This window comes from Sphaerodactylus townsendi, linkage group LG05 (assembly GCF_021028975.2).
Source record: "Sphaerodactylus townsendi isolate TG3544 linkage group LG05, MPM_Stown_v2.3, whole genome shotgun sequence".
In the NCBI taxonomy this organism is placed as follows: Eukaryota; Metazoa; Chordata; class Lepidosauria; order Squamata; family Sphaerodactylidae; genus Sphaerodactylus; species Sphaerodactylus townsendi.
The window spans coordinates 215,599-234,630 of NC_059429.1; the positions used below are offsets into that span (position 1 = coordinate 215,599).

General features: G+C 48.8%; 1 protein-coding gene across 3 annotated transcripts in view; it reads left to right on the forward strand.

Moving 5' to 3' along the window:
• The window catches only part of PTBP1 (polypyrimidine tract binding protein 1), a 76,568-nt gene that overhangs the window by 48,704 nt on the left and 8,832 nt on the right, over positions 1-19,032 (forward strand). For all 3 annotated transcript variants that reach the window (XM_048496980.1, XM_048496981.1, XM_048496979.1), the window contains 5 exons: positions 868-1,038; positions 3,725-3,835; positions 12,432-12,606; positions 13,683-13,760; positions 15,251-15,399. In XM_048496980.1, coding sequence (XP_048352937.1) covers positions 868-1,038; positions 3,725-3,835; positions 12,432-12,606; positions 13,683-13,760; positions 15,251-15,399 — 684 coding nt within the window. The remainder of the gene's footprint in view (positions 1-867; positions 1,039-3,724; positions 3,836-12,431; positions 12,607-13,682; positions 13,761-15,250; positions 15,400-19,032) is intronic.

The window sequence follows — 19,032 nt, forward strand, 5'->3', positions numbered from 1 at the left end:
GGCACCCTCAAATTTTCCCTTGACTGAGTGGATTTAAAGGGTGAATCTGGGCTCCCTTGTCTAAACAATATTGAAAGTGATGCTGTTTGAGAGGTGGGGTGGAGGGGATCCTCCCTGAAACAGCATTACTTTTAATGTTGTTTAAACTAGGGAGCCCAAATTCTCTCTTTAAGGTGGATTTAAAAGTAGAATCTGGGTTCTCTAGGAGAATCTGAGCTCTCTAGTCTAAATAACATTGAAAGTGATGCTGTTTCAGGGTGGATTCTCCCTTTAAGGGGGGTTTAAAAGGCGAATCTGGGCTCCCTAGTTTAAACAACATTGAAAATGATGCTGTTTCGAGGTGGATCTCCCCCCGCCCCCGCATCACTTTCAGTATTGTTTAAACAAGGGAGCCCAGAGTCTCCCTTTAAGGTGGATTTAAAAGGAGAATCTGGGCTAAACAACACTAAAAGTGATGCTGATTCTCCCCCCCCCCCCCAAAAAAAAAAAAACCAAATAAAAACCAGCATCATTTAAACTAGGGAGCCCTGGGTGTGTTCAGATTTGTGAGTTGGGGCATGTTCTATAACGTCATGGTGACTTTGAGATGACCTGGTACAAAAAGTTGTTTTTTGATCATAGTGAGGGAGGGCAGCCTTTGGTCGTGGAGGGGCGCAAAACTCAGATTTTGCACCAGGCTCTGTTTTCCCTAGCTATGCCTCCTCTGGCAAGACATTGGTCCATTAAAGCAGCAGTCATCTCTTTGCTCTTCTGTGTGCTGTTGCTTTGAGTTTGAAGAAAACCAGGAGCCCAGTGGAAAATCTATATGTGTGTGTGTGTGTGTTCAGGATCCACTGTACTAACCCCCCATGCCCTTTGGCCCCCCAGCGCGCTCAGGCAGCTTTGCAGGCTGTGAACTCGGTTCATTCCGGCAACCTGGCCTTGTCTGCCTCTGCTGCGGTGGTCGATGCTGGGATGGCCATGGCTGGCCAGAGCCCCGTCCTGCGGATCATTGTGGAGAACCTTTTTTATCCGGTGACACTGGACGTTCTGCATCAGGTGAGAGACTGCCACCATCTAGTTAAGTGGATGTTATCATGTGGATTCAGCATTTATAGCAAGTCGTGGGTTGTATGGGGTCTCTGGTGCCTGTCTCCCTACATGTCTGGCTACAGCTGGCTTTGGTGCAGGGGTTGACCACGCTGGGTCTGTTAAGCTAGTGATGGGGAAGCCCTTTCCTTACTTATTTAAAACCCGTAGTGTCGTCTTCTTGCCTGTGTTGTTGGGTCCTAAATCGCAGTCCCTTTTCCTGCTGCCTCTGCAAATGTCATCCCCAATACTGCAGAGTTCTTTCCAGATGAGGATGTTCCCCTGCCTCATGAAAGAGATCAGTATATGCTTGATCTGCAATTGTTGAAGAACATGAGAGCACTGCTGAGGCACACCAGTGGTCCATCTAGCCCAGCATCCTGTTTATAGGAGCCCTGCAACCCTGTCTCAGAGGTCTTGCCTGATACTGCCTCCCGTGCCTGGGTTTCAGAGGTTGACTGCCACGAACTATGGATGCTCCCTTTAGTCATCTTCGGTAGTAGCAGTCGATGGCCCTCTCTTCGAGGAATCTCTCCACCATGCAGCCCCCCTTTAAATCTCTTTGTTGTAGTGGCCCTCACTATAGCAGCACTGGCGTAGCGGTTAAGAGCGGGTGCATTCTAATCTGGAGGAACATGGTTTGATTTGCCACTTGAGCTGTGGAGGCTTATCTGTGGAATTCAGATTAACCTATGCACTCCTACACATGCCAGCTGGGTGACTTTGGGCTAGTCATCCACTGAACGCCGTCCACCAAATTGTGGGTGGGTTGTATTGCTGCTACTGTTTTTATTGATGTATGTATTTTAATTATATTATTCAATGTTTTTTGTATTTTGGTATTTATTGTCTGCACACCGCTCTGAGCCCTTTGGGAGAGAGCGGTTTATTAAGTTAAATAAATCATCATCATCATCAATTATCACAGTTCTTCTGAGCTCTCTCAGCCCTACCTCCCTCCCTCACAGGGTGTTCGTTGTGGGGGGGGAGGGAAAGGAGATTGTTAGCCCCTTTGAGTCTCCTTTAGGAGAGAAAGGGTGAGGGGTATAAATCCAACTCTTCTTCTTCTACCACCGGCAATGAATTTTACAATTTAATTACTCAATGAGTAAAGGATTTCCTTCTGACTGCGCAGAACCTCTTTCCCAACAACTTCAGGGGATGCTCCCCACTTCTAGTATTATGGGAGAGAAGGCAAAAGAATTTACTTTCTCCACCCCATGTATAATTTAGAAACCTCTTGTTGTGCCTCCTTTTAGCCATCCAGGTTGAAAAGCCCCTGCCTCGTTGGTCTTTCTTTATAGGGAATGCTCCAACCTCTTCATTGTCTTGGTTTCGTCTTCTATACTTTTTTTCACAGTTACAGCTTTCATGTATAAAAGGATTCAGGAGTAGAGTGTGTATGCTGGTAACTGTGTGTGAACTCCTTGTAGTAGGAAGCAGAATTGAAGCACGTGAATAGGTGGTGTGTTAAACTGTATTTCAAACCTCTTGCAGCGCAAGCCTTGAACACTGAGGTATCCCATGTCCCCAGGCATATGCCATTTCGTTACGTGAGGGGCACCAGGCGCCAGCCAGATCCCCGCGCCTGGCCTCTCCCGCGGCACAGTGACCCGGGCGGCCCCAGCGGCTCCCCCTGTGCCGGGGCGCCGCTCGCTGGCTGAGTTGTGCGCCACACCCACAGGCCGGCTCCCACCCGAGTCAGCCACTACTGAGCCCTGCTCCCCCTCTCGGTCTCCCTGCAGCCAGCCTGCAGAGAAGGCAGAGGGCCAGGGCTCAGCGGCCCGGGTGGGTGCCGCGGCAGCAGGCCGGCCCCTAGAGGGTAGGAGCCGGCCGGTCTGCCACCATGGTGCCTGCCTGAGCTACCCGTCTAAGCTGCCCACCGCAGAGCCCCGCCCCCAGCTGCCCTAAGTGGGGAGCTGGGGAGGGGGGATACAGGGAGGCGGTCATTTAGGCCCGGTGTGCCTCAGTTGGTCAGCCAACAGACCGGTCACCTAAAAAAGTGGTCTTTGGTTCTGGATGACCTGAGCATGGCTTTGCTCCCTTCCTCACACACACTGCTGGGCCTGTCGTGGCAAGGAGAGTTCTGCCGATGGCTGCTCCCAGCACTGCTTTGCAGCTGGCTCCTCACTGCCCTGAGAGGCCCTCCTGACTGTAGAAACCTCTGCCAGCTAAGTGCTTGACTCGCAAGGGGCTCTGAGCAGCAGAGGCTTCCAGGAGGAAAGCAAGGGAGGAGTTTTAACGCAGAAAAGGAAAATTGAGGCAGTCAGCAGTCTCCCTTGGGTTGGCCAGGCCTATTGGTCGTCTCGAATGAGCTTGGGGCTCCCGTGTCTTGACGAGTCTCAGCAAAAGAGGTCTGTCTAATTCAACAGCACGGCAGAAGCTGCTTTGTGTGGAACTCTTCGTGCTCTGCCAGAGGGATGTATCTCATCCTGCTCTGGCTGCCAAATTGAGCACTTGCAAGCAGCTGCAAAACCCAGCAGCCCTTGCTAGCTCCACACTTTCTGGTGGGAATTGTTGGGATGTGGCTGGTTGGTACTTAAGATGCTTGCGTGCAAGAGGCCAGAGGCCCCTTCCTGCTCCGGATAATGCCTTGCTGTTAAGAACACCTCCAAAGTAGTCATATATCACATCTCAACTTTTTTTCTTTTGGCAGATCTTCTCCAAGTTTGGTACAGTGCTGAAAATTATCACTTTCACCAAGAACAACCAGTTCCAGGCCCTTTTACAGTATTCAGACCCTATGAGCTCCCAGCACGCCAAATTGGTGAGTGCCTTGAGGGTGGAACCACATGGCAAAGGGCAGAAGAGGGCTGCTTCAACCACAGTGGAAGTATTTTGTAACCCTCATTCAAAGAAAATTCTACAGGGGAAGCCCTTATGAGAGCAGCAGTGGCTTAGCGGTTAAGAGCAGGTTTACTCAAATCTGGAGGAACTGGGTTTGATTGCCCACTCTGCTGCCTGAGCTGTGGAGGCTTATCTGGAGAATTCAGATTAGCCTGTGTACTCCAACACACACCAGCTGGGTGACCTTGGGCTAGTCACAGTTCTTCTGAGCTCTCTCAGCCCCACCTAAGAGAGGGTGTTTGTTGGGGGATGGGGGGAGGGAAAGGAGATTGTCAGGTCCTTTGAGTCTCCTTACAGGAGAGAAAGGGGGGAAATAAATCCCAACTATCATTATTGGTTGATTTCACAGCGGCCAGTTCTTTAGCTGGTTGTTGGCCTTTCATTACAATTCAAGCCTCACCCAGAGGCCTAGGAAGTTAATAATGTATTGGCGTAGTATTCGTGTGGATCCCAGCAGGGCTGCCTTTTGAATCTGACAGATGTTAATTTTGTCAATTCGAAGATGTTTCAAGTGTTGCCCTAGTGTTTTCGGGATGGCGGCCAACGTTCCGATTACCACTGGGACAACCTCAGCTGGTTTGTGCCATTGACACTGAAGTTCTATTTTCAAACCTATTATTATTGTTGTTGTTGTTGTTGCTGACAAAAACAACAAACACATTGTATCACAACCGCCAGATCACTGGTTGGTGTTGGCCTTCTATCTGCTTCGAGTTCCGCCCTGGAACTTAGATAGACGTGATGTATCGGTGTAAAATGTTTGCAGAGCTGAGTAGAGCAGCTTTCTGCATTTGGCAGAAAGTGATTTTATTGATAAGTTGTTGCCAGTACTGTATTATTTTTATATGTACATAACAACACAGCACAATGGAATTCGTCTCTGAATATCAAGTCCTTCTCCTGGAGGTGGAAGCCATCTTGGATGGGTGATTTCATACCCCAATCACTGGGAGTCAGGATCTTGTAATTTTTCAACTTCCTGTCTTGTCCTTGTTCTCCATTTTAGGTCAGTATTTTTCCTGCCTCAAAAGGGAGAGCAAGGACCTTTAGCTGCTCCTTGTGTTTGTGGTACAGAAATTCCCTGTGTTGTCTACCTTATCGTAGTTTGTCTTAGTTTGTCTGAAAGTGTTTTGTCTGTTGGTTTGTGTTTCCCAGTTGTTGGCCGTAGTGTGTGTGTACTGCGTTTGCCACATTCACAGGGAGTCGTAGTTTTTTGTCTTTTGGTGCCAAAATCTCGGCTCCAAGATGGCCGACTGCTCTTTTTTTGCCTCAGAGGGAAGCCTTCAGCAGGTCAGCGGCTGAAGACACAAGAGCAGCACAAAAGGTTTTTTTCCTGCTTGGGTAGCCGTGAGCGGGATGTCGGAGCCCGTCCAGGCAACCGGCGGGTTGACCGGGGATGGGACAAAGAGCAGCAGCAGCAGTAGCGCACTAAGAAGAGCACGCCGGGGAATCGCTGGGAAGGCGCCCCTGAGCGCAGCGCTGCCGTCGTTTCGCTCACACCAACCAGAAGCGAGCAGGAGCCCCACAGTTCAGGCACCTCGCCCTCGATCCAGGCAGCAAGTAACCCAGCCGAACAGCAGACAACTGCTCAGGCGAGTCAAACCTCCATCCATCCCAGCCAGTCAGCAAGCAGGCAGATAGATCAGACAGACCTTCCTTCTCCCAGGCAAGATTGTCCCATGACTAGTGGAAGCGAGGGAGGGGAGGTTTCTCAGTGCAACGATGAATCTAGTGTGAGAATTGCTATGGGCTGGCAAGGATTTTCCCCTCAGGATTTCGTCAGTCTACTTTCCAAAACAGTGCAGGCAGCAGTAGAAGGGTCAGTTAGAGGAAATGGCAGGAGGGTAGACCAGTCCTCCCAATAACAGGATAGATCAAGATCCAGATCCCCTATTGACAGGCAAATGGCTGCTATTGAGCATTCATATGGGGACCCCCTTTCTTTCCTAGAAGAGGATTTAGTTAGTGAAGGAGAGCTGACAGAAGAGCAGGAGCGATTTTCTGACTCAGAGGGGCCCTCTAGTGAATCTTCTGAGCAACAATCCAGATTTTTTAAATTAGAAGATATGGCCTTTATCCTGTCTAAGGCTATTACTGATTTAGACCTTCAGGATGCAGCAGATGCCCAGGACCCACCTGGTTCTGACCCATGCAGCAGTCAAACTATTAAAGGGAGAGCCAAAGGCAACCAAACCTATTTCCCTAAGGAAGACTCAAGTTCCTACTTCTGCCCCATTCCTGAAATGTTTGACTCTAGGATCAAGAAGAATTGGACCAACCCAGGCTCCAGTTGGGGTCTACCTGCCCTTGCAAAGAAACTTTACGTGGCACCAGACTACTTTAATAGATTATTAAGAATCCCTCTGGTTGATACCTCAGTGGTTAACCTGCAGTCTGGAGGTGCTGTGTCCAGGGAAGGGGAAGGCTCCCCTAGAGATGCCTTAGACAAGAGATATGATGCAGTCCTAAGACGGGCACATGAGTGGTTAGCCAATACCATCAAGGCCATCATTCCCACTTCTATTTTTGCTCGAGCATCCGTAGTGTGGATCAGAAGATTGCTGAATATACTACCCCCGGAACTAATCGGCATACGCGAAGGTCTAGAACAGATTCTGATAACCAATGCATTTATGATGGACTCCACTTTCGATGCGATGTCCTTTGCCGCTCGCGCCATGGCAGCTACAGTGACGGCACGAAGAAACGCTTGGCTCAGAGCGTGGCAGGTCGACCCACACTCTAAAACTGTGGTTGCCAGATTTCCCTTCCATGGAGAGATGTTATTCAGTAAGGACCTAGAGGAAGACCCTTCCAAGAGTTGGGCATACTGCGCCCCTACAAAGCTCATCACAGACCACATTCCGGTCACAGAGGACCCTACCATGCTTCTCATGCCCCTCGAGAGATGGTAGGAAAACATCATGGGATTCCAGAAGAACCTGGCAGACCCCTCAATCCTTTCGGGGTAGATCTTCCTTTCATCCTACAGAAGAGGTGGAAAATTCATCGGCTCAGACAAACAATCCAGAGCATGACTGCCTGGATATTCCGGTGGGAGGTCGTCTTCTCTCCTTCCAAGCCCATTGGCAGGGAGAATATGTCGATCTCTGGACGAGGGAAATCATCCCAAGGGTACACGATGGAATTCGACCAGATCCCAAGACCCCGCTTTCTTCAACCACGATCACGAACTCAGAAAAGTCAACCCGTATGGCTGAGGCTATTCAGCACCTCCTTACAATCAAGGCCATAGAACCTGTCCCAGAGGAAGAGAAGAGATCGGGAGTCTATTTGCACTTTTTTGTCGTCCCCAAGAAGAATGGGGACTGGCGCTCCATCCTCAACTTACGCTACATAAACCGACACATAAAACTACACAAGTTCCGCATGGAGACGCTCAGAACTATCACGGAAGCACTGAGGAATGGAGACCTATTAACATCATTGGATCTCACCAAAGCATATCTTCATATTCCCATTCATCCCACGCACAGGAAATACTTGCAGTTCGCAGTCAACCAGCAACACTTCCAGTACAGAGCGCTCCCGTTCGGGCTTGCCACAGCCCCACGGGTGTTCATAAAGGTCCTGCTGGCGCCAATCATTCAGCTGAGACAAGAGGGGGTGCATGTGCACCCCTACTTGGACGATGTCCTAATTTGCTTGGCCTCACACCATCAGGTGACACAGGACCTTCACCGTGTGATCCACACTCTGGAGGAACACGGCTTCGTAATAAATTTAGAGAAAAGCTCTATGACCCCAGATACAGTCTGGAACATCTAGGAGCCACAATATCTACGAAGGACAATTCCCTGTATCTTCCCAACGACAAGATTCTCAGGATACAACGAACAGTCTCCGTGGTGCTTCGCAGCAACAACTGCCAACTGCTCCAACTGACCAGTCTCTTAGGACTCTTTGTGTCGACCTTCGACCTGATCCAATGGGGGAGACTACACACAAGACCATTACAATGGTTTCTAAAACCTTTCCAGATAGCAATTGTACAGAAACACAACTGCACACTATACATCCCATACCATCTCAAGATGGAACTCAGATGGTGGATGTTACGACCAAAATTATCTCAGGGAAAGGTGTATCTTCACTCCAGTCGTCCCCAGATTTTCACAGACGCCAGCCTGTCGGGATGGGGAGCGACCTTGGAGGGACACGCTGTCCAGGGGACCTGGTCCCAACAAAAGACCCTTCTCCCGATCAACATCTTAGAGGTCAGAGCAATCTTCCTAGCACTTCAAGGATTCAAGAGTCTGATCCAATACCAGCACGTCCTATTGAGGACGGACAACATAGCAGTGAAAGCATACGTAAACCATCAAGGAGGGTCGAGATCATCTCGGCTCCACAAGGAGGTGATCAAGATCCTCCTTTGGGCAGAAACCAATCTTCAGTCGTTACACGCCGAACACATAAAGGGAAACCTGAACGTGGAAGCCAACTGGTTGAGTCGCAGAAAGGTAGCAGATTCCAAGTGGATGATCAACTAACAGGTCTTCCAGATAATAGCTCAGAAGTTCGGGACCCTGTCAATAGACCTGTTCGCCACTGAGATCAACTAGTAGGTCCCAACCTTCATGTCTCGCTACCTCGAACAGGGGGCATACACCACGGATGCCCTTACGTCCCCTTGGCCAGAAGGGCTACTGTACGCCTTTCCACCGATCCCGATCATCCCAAAGTTCCTCTGCAGTCATCCAGTGCCAAGCGGAAGTAATCCTAGTGCCCCCCCCCCCATCTGGAGTGCCATAGGTTCACCACCATGGTTCTAGTACAAGGTTGCTTAACTCACCAGCGACCCGAGTGGTTTCACTTGACCGCATGGAAGTTGAAAGGGAGAAACTGAAGCGAAAGGGCTACTCAGACCAGGTGATTGACACATTGGTGGCTTCCAGGAGGTCAGCAAACAATTGAATCTATAATGCCTCCTGGAAAACCTACGTTAGATGGGCCAAACGTAAACAACTGGACCCCACCAATCCAACCTTACCTTCAATCCTAGAATTTCTGCAACATGGTCTTGATCTCGGACTCAGGAGCTCTATGCTCTGAAGACAGATGGCGGCTCCGTCCACGATCTGGCCGGATTTCCGGGGAATCCCATCATTCAGACACCCGGATGTCATTAGATTCCTTCGTGGTGTTCGTCAGAAGCAGCCTCCTACCATCCATTGGTTCCCATCATGGAGACTTCATTCCATCTTAACAGCGCTAACGAAGTCACTATTTGAACCCGTACAATCTATTCACTTGAAGTGGTTGCGTATGAAGACGTTATTTCTGATTGCGATCACCTCAGCGAGACGAGCCTCCAAGCTACAGGCCTTGTCTGTTAACCCAAACTTTTGCACATTCCATCCAGACAGAGTGGTCCTGCGTACTGACCCGACTTTTAAGCCAAAGGCCTGTTCACAATTCCACATGAGACAACAGATTGTCATTCCAAACTTTTGCCCGAAGCCATCACATCCTACGGAAAGACTGTGGCACAATCTTGATGCTCGCAGAGCATTGAAAGCCTTTACCATCAGAACTGAGAGTAATCGTCGTTCAGACAGTCTTTTCATTAATGTGTCTCCACCTAACATCAGTCTGCAAATGTCAGTCGCTTCCATCAGCTCGACTCTTAAGGCATGCATCACAGAAGCCCACAAGGCACTAAATATTCCAATACCGGAGGGTATAACAGCACACTCAATTCGCTGTGCATCCACCAATGTAGCTTTTAGGAGTACACTTTCGGTGGAAGACATCTGCAAAGCAGCTATATGGTCTTCCCCATCGTCATTTGTTAGACACTATAAACTGCACTCATGGGCCGCCGCTGAGACGGCATTCAGTAGGAGGGTGTTTGAGCTCATTCTAGACCCATGGTGACGAACCTAGGGCACTCCAAATGTTCATGGACTACAAATCCCATCAGCCCCTGTCAGCATGGCCAATTAGTCATTCTGGCAGGGGCTGATGGGAATTGTAGTCCATGACCATCTGGAGTGCCATAGGTTTGCCACCACTGTTTTAGACAATCATGCATAACCCTCCCTATTTGGAGGACCCTGCTTTAGGAGGTCCCACCCAAGATGGCTTCCGCCTCCAGGAGAACGGACCATTGGATACTTACCGGGAAGGGTCTTTCTCCTGGAGGATAGGAAGCCATCTTGGCCCTCCCTCTGCATATTGTCTAGTCGTGCTCCTACACTGCTCCACCTGAACACTAACAACTTCAGTACCAGATCCTCCCTTAGCAGAGGACAGTTTTTGTTATATAGTTATAGGGTAGTTATATGCCAATGTTGCGTGTTGTGCACAATTATATGTTGTTTAAGGTTCCATGTTTATGCGGCTTTGTCAATTGATATACTGACCTAAAATGGAGAACAATACAGGAAGTTGACAAATTACAAGATCCTGCCTCCCGGTGATTGGGGTATGAAATCACCCATCCAGGTTGGCTTCCTATCCTCCAGGAGAAAGACCCTTCCCAGTAAGTATCCAATGATCTGTTCCCAAGGATCTAGGATATTAGAGGTATTTGCATAGAATGTGTTGTTGTTATCATCATCATTATTATTATTATTATTGTAGATTTCACAGCTGCCAGATCTTTAGCTGGTTGTTGGCATTCATTAGTTGTTGTTGTTGTTGTTGTTGTTACAACAAAACAGTTATACACAGCAAACAAGATCAATATGCTGGATTTTGGCGAACACATCACACGTCAGGACACTTTATCTAGGGCTATTGTGATGTATCGACGAATAATGCGTGCAGAGCCGAGTAGGGTGGCCTTTTGCAGCTGACATATGGTGATTTTGTCAGCGCCAATTGTTTTTAAGTGCCGTTCAAGATCTTTAGGCACTGCGCGAACAATGCCACGTCCACCACTGGGACCACCTTTGCTGGTTTGTGCCGGAGTCTTTGTGAGTTCAAGTCATGAAATCCTGCATTATCGTGTAAGTTTTTCCGGTTTAGTATCAAAACCAATCCTGCTGTCACCAGGAATTTACGTAAACTGTCCACACTTTCTTTTTTTTCCCACAATCATTGAGGTCAGGATTATTGTAGTATTCATTGTGTGTATTATTATTATTATTATTATTATTATTATTATTATTATTATTATTATTATTATTATTATTATTATTGATTTCACAGCTACTAGATCTTTAGCTGATTGTTGACCTTTCATTACAATTTGAGCCTCACCCAGAGGCCCAGGAAGTTGTGGTGTTGTTGTTACTGACAAAAACAAAAAACACATTTTACCACAACCACCAGCTCACTAGTTGGTGTTGGCCTTCTTTTTGCTTTAAGTTCAACCCTGGAACTTAGGAGACATGATTATTGGCGTAAAATGTTTCCAGAGTCGACTCGAGCAGCTTTCTGCATTTGGCAGACAGGGATTTTATTGCTGTTAAGTTGTTGCAAGTGCTGTTCCAGGGATTTGGGGCAGCACCCAGTGTGTCGATCACCACTGGGATCACTGCTCCTGGTTTGTGCCATAGATGCTGCAGTTCTATTATTATTATTAGCTTGGATGTCAGGCCTATAATTACGTGTTCTGAGTAGGGCTACTTTCTTTAGCTCAGTGGCTAACCACATTGGAGGGGATCTCCATGCTACTGAGCCAACCTTGTGGCAGTTTTCCTGGCTCCAGAAGGCCACCATGCCTAGATACCAAAGTACCCTGGCAGGATGGGACAGCAGAATGGGCATGAGGCTCAGAGCCATGGTTGAACATGTGTACACTCAAGCTACAATTTGGGTTCTCTGAGTGACAGTAAGCCCAAATCCCTGTTTGGTGTCTGAACTGACCATGCTGGGAATCCGTGGGCCACGCAGTGTACCAGAGCAACACGTGCTCTGTAAGCCAAGTTCAGACTACAGCAGCTTGCCTTCCACAGGGGTAAACATGAGAGAGTATGAGGTGAGAGTGGTGTTGCAGGTTCCCTTGCTATGTTCTAGCCTGCGTTTCTCCCAGGAAGAACTCCAGATGTTGCTATACTCTTTGGTTCCTGTTCCTCCACCCCTACCCACAACAATTTGATGTCGTTTTGCCTCTTAATTCTGAGCTGAGCAGACAACATTAGCACAGACCAAGAAGAACAGATTGAAGCATGGCCGGGCTCTGTGCCACTGCAGTGAGCATGGGCTTCCCAAGGTGCCTCAGGTGTTCCTCTGCACTGTACAGCCGGCGAACCCCCCTTTGGGTTATAAGCCTCACAACACAGTGTGAACTATGATCTTTATGTATTAATCGGACGCTTGAGTCCAGGGCATTGCAGTATCTTTAATCCCAGAAGAGAGACAAAGCAGAAGGGAAACACATCGATTTCTAACACTCAGCCAGTCTGACAAAGCCCACAAGACACTCCCCCCCCCCCCTACACACCGGCCACTCCCTTACATAGTCTGAGGGTCATGCTGACATTCTGGGTCTGTGTCAGGGAGCCCTAGTCACTCACTTCCCTGTCTGCATATCCTCACTGCAGTCCCTGGATGGGCAGAACATCTACAACGCCTGTTGCACACTCCGCATTGACTTTTCCAAGCTCACCAGCCTCAACGTCAAGTACAACAATGACAAGAGCCGGGACTACACACGGCCGGACCTGCCTAGTGGGGACAACCAGCCCTCCCTCGACCAGGCGATGGCAGCCGCCTTTGGTAAGGCACTGAGATTTGGGTGGGAGCCAGAATGCGTGCCGTGAGCCTGGAAAGTGGGGTTGGCACCTCAGCAGGAGCCATCCACTGTCTCTTGATTTCACTCTCTTCCTCCTTCCCCACCCTGTAGTGTGAGGGGTGTCAGTGAGAATAACAGTGCCCTTGTCTTACGAGGAACTGTGCAAACCGGTGTAGGTTCCCGCACTGTGTTCTTCTGACTTTCGAGGCTGTGCTTAGAGATACAACAGTCAAAACATGATTTTCCCTCCTTGGGCTTGCATTGTGCCTCCAGGCGTTCTTGTTAAAACAGTTCCTCACACACACGCTCCATGTGCTGCAACTCAATTTTTTTACAAAACTGTTTATTGGATGAGTTGGGGCTCCCTTGTCCCAAACCAAAGTTGTCTGTGCTGCTTGCATTTCCAGTGACAGACACTAGACTTGCATGCCAAAAATACAAAATCCATAATCAGAAAACAGAATAATCTTTGCAAAACTTTGCCCCACTCAGTTTCACAAAATTCTGCTGCATTGTTTTTGGAGCTTTCCAATGACGAGGCCTTTTGGTAGTGTAGAGACGGGGGAGGGCAGCAACAGGGAGGAGAGCGATGTCAGAGTCCTGCTTTCCCTTTTGCTGGCCACAACCGCTTTTCTTCCCTGCAGTTTTCTGCCAGGTCCTTTTAGAGCCACCTGTTTTTGCATGTTGGTTAGACATTACAGTTCTCCATCAGATTCTCTCTTTGCTGCCACCCCACTGACTTCCGCAGATATGTGGCAAAGAAAGATGCATGATGGTACAGCTTCACTTTCTTGCCGGCACTGGCTGCATCTGCTGCTAGAGTGCTCAGCTCAAGTGTGAAATAAACCCATAGCTGGTGCAGATTTGTTTTTGAAGCTGGAGAGGTTGGGTTGGACTGACTCCCATTCAAAGAATAGATCCCCAGGGTTCCCTTGAAATGAGCTCAGATGCTCTCTGGGACAATCCAGATGTTCCCAGCATTTGCAGTTCTGGAGGGCAGCTGATCTACAGATAAGTTTGTGAATCTAATGGCAAAACACCTCTTTGCTTTTTCCCATAGGTGCTCCAGGAATAATTTCTGCCTCTCCATATTCAGGGGCTGGCTTCCCTCCTGCTTTTGCAATTCCGCAAGCTGCAGGTATTGTTTCATCCTGATGTTGCCTTTCCCAGAAGCTCCTGACTTTGCCACTCAGCTAACTCTCCTTCTCCTTCTCCTTCCCCATTGGGCGAGTTGAGCGCCCTCCCTCCAATCTGGAGGGAGTATTGTAACTGGGGTGCAAAGTGTTCCCATGGGCAGGTCCAGTGGTCCTTTGAAACTCTGAAGTTTGTATCACAGACTGCCTGGGAAACTCCTCAGTTTCAAATGCAGTATTATCCAGGCACCCCTTGGGCTTTCTTCCCAGCCAGTGACCATCCAAAACCCATACCTGTCTTGAGTTCGTCCATGAACAGTTGGAAAGCTGCTCTAAAGCAGAATGACTCTGGCATGCTTTCCCTTGGTAGCCTGAAGTGGGAGGTTCACGTCTCCCCATGTATGTTTCTGGTGTGGGGGGCATTGCGTGCCTACAGCCATTTTGTAGGTTTGTGAAACTCATTGTGAGGTCAGATAGCAGTCACCTGTGTGTGCTGGAAGCATCATAGTTTGTGGGGGGGGGGGGGCTCAAAAGCGTGGGTGCTGTGATAGGTCACAGGGGAGGCTCTGGGATTTGCTCCTCTCCTGGCTGCTGCTGCGGCTGCTGCTGTCAGTGGGGCTGGGGTTCTGGTGCAGCAACATCATCTGGCAAGAATGTTTGCCGTTCAGAGTCCGCAAGTCTTCCTTGGACTACGTAGGATGGAATTCTTTAGTTTCCAGAAGTTGTTCCACTTGTTGCAGTTAAAGAGTTCCTGTTACTGGGCCACATACTAATAGATGCAGCAGCAGCAGCAGCAGCATGCACACGTCTCTTATCCTGTATACACCACAGGAGCACACAGGAGCCAATTGTGGCTTCCGCAAAGCCTTCTGTTGTGTGTGTTTGCATGTGCAAGGATTGAAAGGCGTGTGCGCACTTCTGACTCTGTGGCTGGTCACGCCAAAGAGGGACTGACTGACTCAGGAATCTCCAGGAACGTTCTTCTGCATAGGCGCTGGAGCTGAGGTGCCTTTGCTGGAAGGATCCCCATGTCAAATGCATGTGTGGAAATGGCTGGAGTGTGTATAGTCATGACTTGGTATATGCATGATGCAAGAATGAGGCACTTCTGGCATGCATTGGCAGGAAGACCTGATGAACCACTGCTTGTGTTATCACCCCTTTCCCTGCATCCCCTAGAATGGATTTGCTTATGTAAGCCTGTGGAGCAGATGTATTTAAAAACCAGGTGTTCAGAGGTACCTTTCCATTTGCCCAGCACCCAAGGAGAGTCAAATGCCATCACCCTTTTCCCTCTCCCCCCACCAGAGAGTGACTGAGTGCCCTGAAGGCAGGCTTGGAGGGGCTTCTTTATGACTGAGCTGCAAGAAAGGACTGGGGCTCTAAAGGAATCCCTTTCCTGGGCTCTAAGCAACCTGCAAGTCCAAATGTTCGCCACGCTGGCAGAGACCCTGCTGCTGATTTCTTCACTGGTTAATATGTTTTGATTTTTCAGGCCTCTCAGTTCCAAATGTACATGGAGCTCTTGCTCCTTTGGCCATCCCATCAGCAGCTGCTGCCGCCGCTGCCGCAGGACGGATTGCTATTCCTGGCCTCAGCGGGGCAGGGAACTCCGTTCTGCTGGTTAGCAATTTGAACCCCGAGGTTAGTGGAAGCCTTGTTGTAATTTCTTCTGTTCGACTTCTCTCACATTTTTGCTTCCTTCCGATGACTTTCCGCTCTCACTTTTCTGAACCGCTTTTTAAAACAAGGTTTGTGCTGAAGCCATCCTAAGAGTTGAGCCTGTCCTGTCTTGAAAGGCAGGTCTGAAATGGGATCCTCAGAAAAGCAGGTCAGCAGCCCCGTCTAGTTCTGAGTGGGTCACCAGGGCTGTAAAGGTCTTATTCCCCTTTCCCGTGCCAGCTTAGCTTTGTTTGACTTGATTGGTTTCCCCGCTGGCCTGGTCTCATCCCCCAGAGCCCAAATCCAACCAGACTTCCCCTTGAAACCTCACCCCACTTTCATGCCATTATGGTTTGCCTCTACTTGGGTCCTCTCCGTAATAGTAGGAGCTGCTAGTTCTTCAGCATGTTGTCGTGTTTGACCTTGGAGTGACAGTTGCCCACCCTGTCCTCTTCGTTGGGTCTCCTTGTTCCCCCTCCCCATGCCAGCTTAGCTTTGTGTGACTTTTTTGCGAGTACATTTCCTTTGCCGCCATGCATTGACACATTCCCATCCTTTATGAGATTCCTTAAAATTGTGTGTGGCTTGTTTCTGCTCCTTAATTTCTAAATTGTTTTCAGTTTCATTTTAACTTTTTTCCTTTGAGTTGAAATATTTGGTTGCCTTTACATGTTCGAGGGATGTCAAATTTCGGAGTCTGCAGAATATGTTTTGTCCTGCATTTGGACTGGTGGACAAAGCCTACGTCTCATCTAGGTTTCACCCTGCAGTGGATCCTCTTCTATTGCTTGGAACCCTGATCCTTAAAATAAATGATATCCTGTACTTGAAACTGAATTTCTACTGACCTCGTTTAAGTCCGAGGCTTCAAAGAGGAAGCATGGATGAGAGAACCGCTATCAATTACAGGAAATTAACCATTTTAAAAATCTCTTGCTGTTCTTTTTTCTGTCCATCATAACTGTTCTCTTCAGGACATGAGTTTTTTGCCAGCAATGCAATAATTCGCCCAGCGCATTATTGAGCCCAATGGGTTGTCAGGTCCCTTGCAACCAGGACTCCCCTTTTTGCTAAGAAGACAGACAAATGGGGGCGACCAGTTTTAACAGCTCCCTCTTTGGGCCAAGGAGGCTGTGCTAATGTGAAGTGCTCCTGGCTCCCTGCCCCCCAGCTCCACATTTAAACCTCTTTGAAAAGAAAGATTGCCTCCAGGGTTTGCATGTTCATGCTCATTAAAGAGCAGCTCTGCGTCCCAAAGCAGTATGGGGGAGGGGGTGGCATTAGGTCTTATGGTCCTAAGCCAGGGGTTTCCAACTCTGGTGCCCCAGATGTTCATGGACTACGATTCCCATCAGTCCCTGCCAGCATGGCCAATTGGCCATGCTGATGGGAATTGTAGTCCATGAACACATGGGGCACCGGAGTTGGAAACCCCTGGCCTAAGTATTCATACATTATAATGTACATAAAGGTCAGACTCTCCAATCAGTTTTCCTACATGGTGACCTGTGGGAGGGGTCTGATCCCTTCTCTTTGGGAGAAAATCTAGGTGGTGTAAGAAGGAGGTATCCTGTTAGTACTGGTGGGGGTGGGGGTGGGGGCAGAGCATCCTCCTTTCTGAAGAGGTCTGTTTGCTTGCTCCCTGTGGCACCAAGAAATAAAATAAGCAGTTCTGGGAAGCTGAACTGTTTCTTGGTGGGATCGTGGCCAGGTTTTCCCCCCAAAGGATGCTGCATTAAAAAAGAAATAAAAAGGAAAGAAGAAGAGTTTGGATTTATATCCCCCCTTTCTCTCCTGTAGGAGACGCAAAGGGGCTTACAATCTCCTTGCCCTTCCCCCCACAACAAACACCCTGTGAGGTGGGTGGGGCTGAGAGAGCTCTGAAAAGCTGTGACTAGCCCAAGGTCACCCAGCTGGCATGTGTGGGAGTGCACAGGCTAATCTGAATTCACCAAATAAGCCTCCACAGCTCAGGCAGCAGAGTGGGGAATCAAACCCGGTTCCTCCAGATTAGAATGCATCTGCTCTTAACCACTACGCCACTGCTGACGTCAACATTAAAGTATGCCTAGTGCTAGATTCACTAGTCAGGAAAGCTGTGCTTTCAAAAATGGTGGGCTCCAGGGCCTCTTAAGTTCAGTACCCTTTTCTCCAGTTATGCCCAACCAAGATCTGCTGTCCTTCAAGTCAGTGTGGCCACCTGCTCTGGAGAGAGTGCCCTGCCAAAGCCTGGGATCTGTGGCGGAGAGTAGTGAGAATTGCTGAGCAGCTGACTTCATGCCTTTGTTTTTTATGAGCTCCTGACTTCATCCTTCAGGCTTCTCTTGTGGGCCGGACACTTTGATCCCTCTAGTAAAGCTGCAAACTAACAAGACTCCTCAACTCTTTTTTAAATTATTATTTCCATTGCTTGTGTAATCAGTGTTGTAGAAACTTGTCTATGCAAACGATGGAAGAGACAGCATTCCTCCAGAGGGACTCCTCCCCTTCTCCATATTGGAGATGCCAGTTTTGAAAGGTGTGGGGCTGCAAAAGGGGGATTCAGCTGAATGCTGGCCAGAATGAAAAAAAGATCAGTTGTTGAGGTCCTTTGCTTGGCCAGTTGGTAGTTGGACTGAGAACATCTTGCTGTCCCAAATGCCTGGAGGCCAGAAATTTGAGGAGTTGCCATTGGATTAAAAACAAAATTCCTCTTGTCTTGAGTTCTCCTTGATCCAGTTTGGGTGTTGACAAAAGAACCAGATGGATTGGTTATGGGGAATCCCATTGACTCTGATAAGACATACTACTTCTATTTAAAGCACTTTCCGAAGGCCTGGTTCTCAGAGTGCAAGGTGAACTTCAGTTGTCTGTAGAGAAGGTGAAAGCTACCTCCTTAACCCAGGGCATCCCCTCTCTAGTTAGCAGTAATCAGAGGGCCCCAGTGGGCAGCTTTTCATTTTTTGTGCTTCCCGGGAACCTAAAAATACCACTTAATATAGGATCTTTACACAGCTGTTTTTGCTGCTGCCCACATCCCACCCCCACCATATCTTATCACAGTTTCTCTTCTGGCTGAGATAGGCATGTTGACACTTTTGTCAGGCGACCACTGGGTGGGGAGGAGGCTCTCTCTTCCCCTGCTGATTGATGGCTTCCACATACCTTCTCCCAGCCTGCAGAGTAGTGCCTGCCCAAATCCATTTCAGTTTTCAGTGGGTGGGTGGGACGCAGCAGCTTGCTCAGTGCTGGCCATTCACACCACGTTGGAGGTGGGCAGGTGACTGAAGCAAGGAAAGACTTCCCGGAAACCTCCACTGCTTGTAGAAACATTCAGGGTAGCCTGTGGATTTGGCCACAGCACCTGGTTTTATGAGGTCTGTGTGCAAACATCTTACAACTCACGCTTCAGAAACATCCTGGCCTGAGGCCCGTCTGAAGTGCACACCTGAACAGAACTGGCTACCTGAAATGTTAGCTGCTTTTCAGGGTCTCGGGAACAGCCTTTCCCTGCCCAGCATATGAGGTGCTTCAGTTAGAAATGGATTTTGATCTTCTGCATGGGAAGCCGGGTCTGTGCTGCTGGGAATCACCCCCATGTCATCGCCCAGATTCAGTTTGGCCTTATGCACTGCA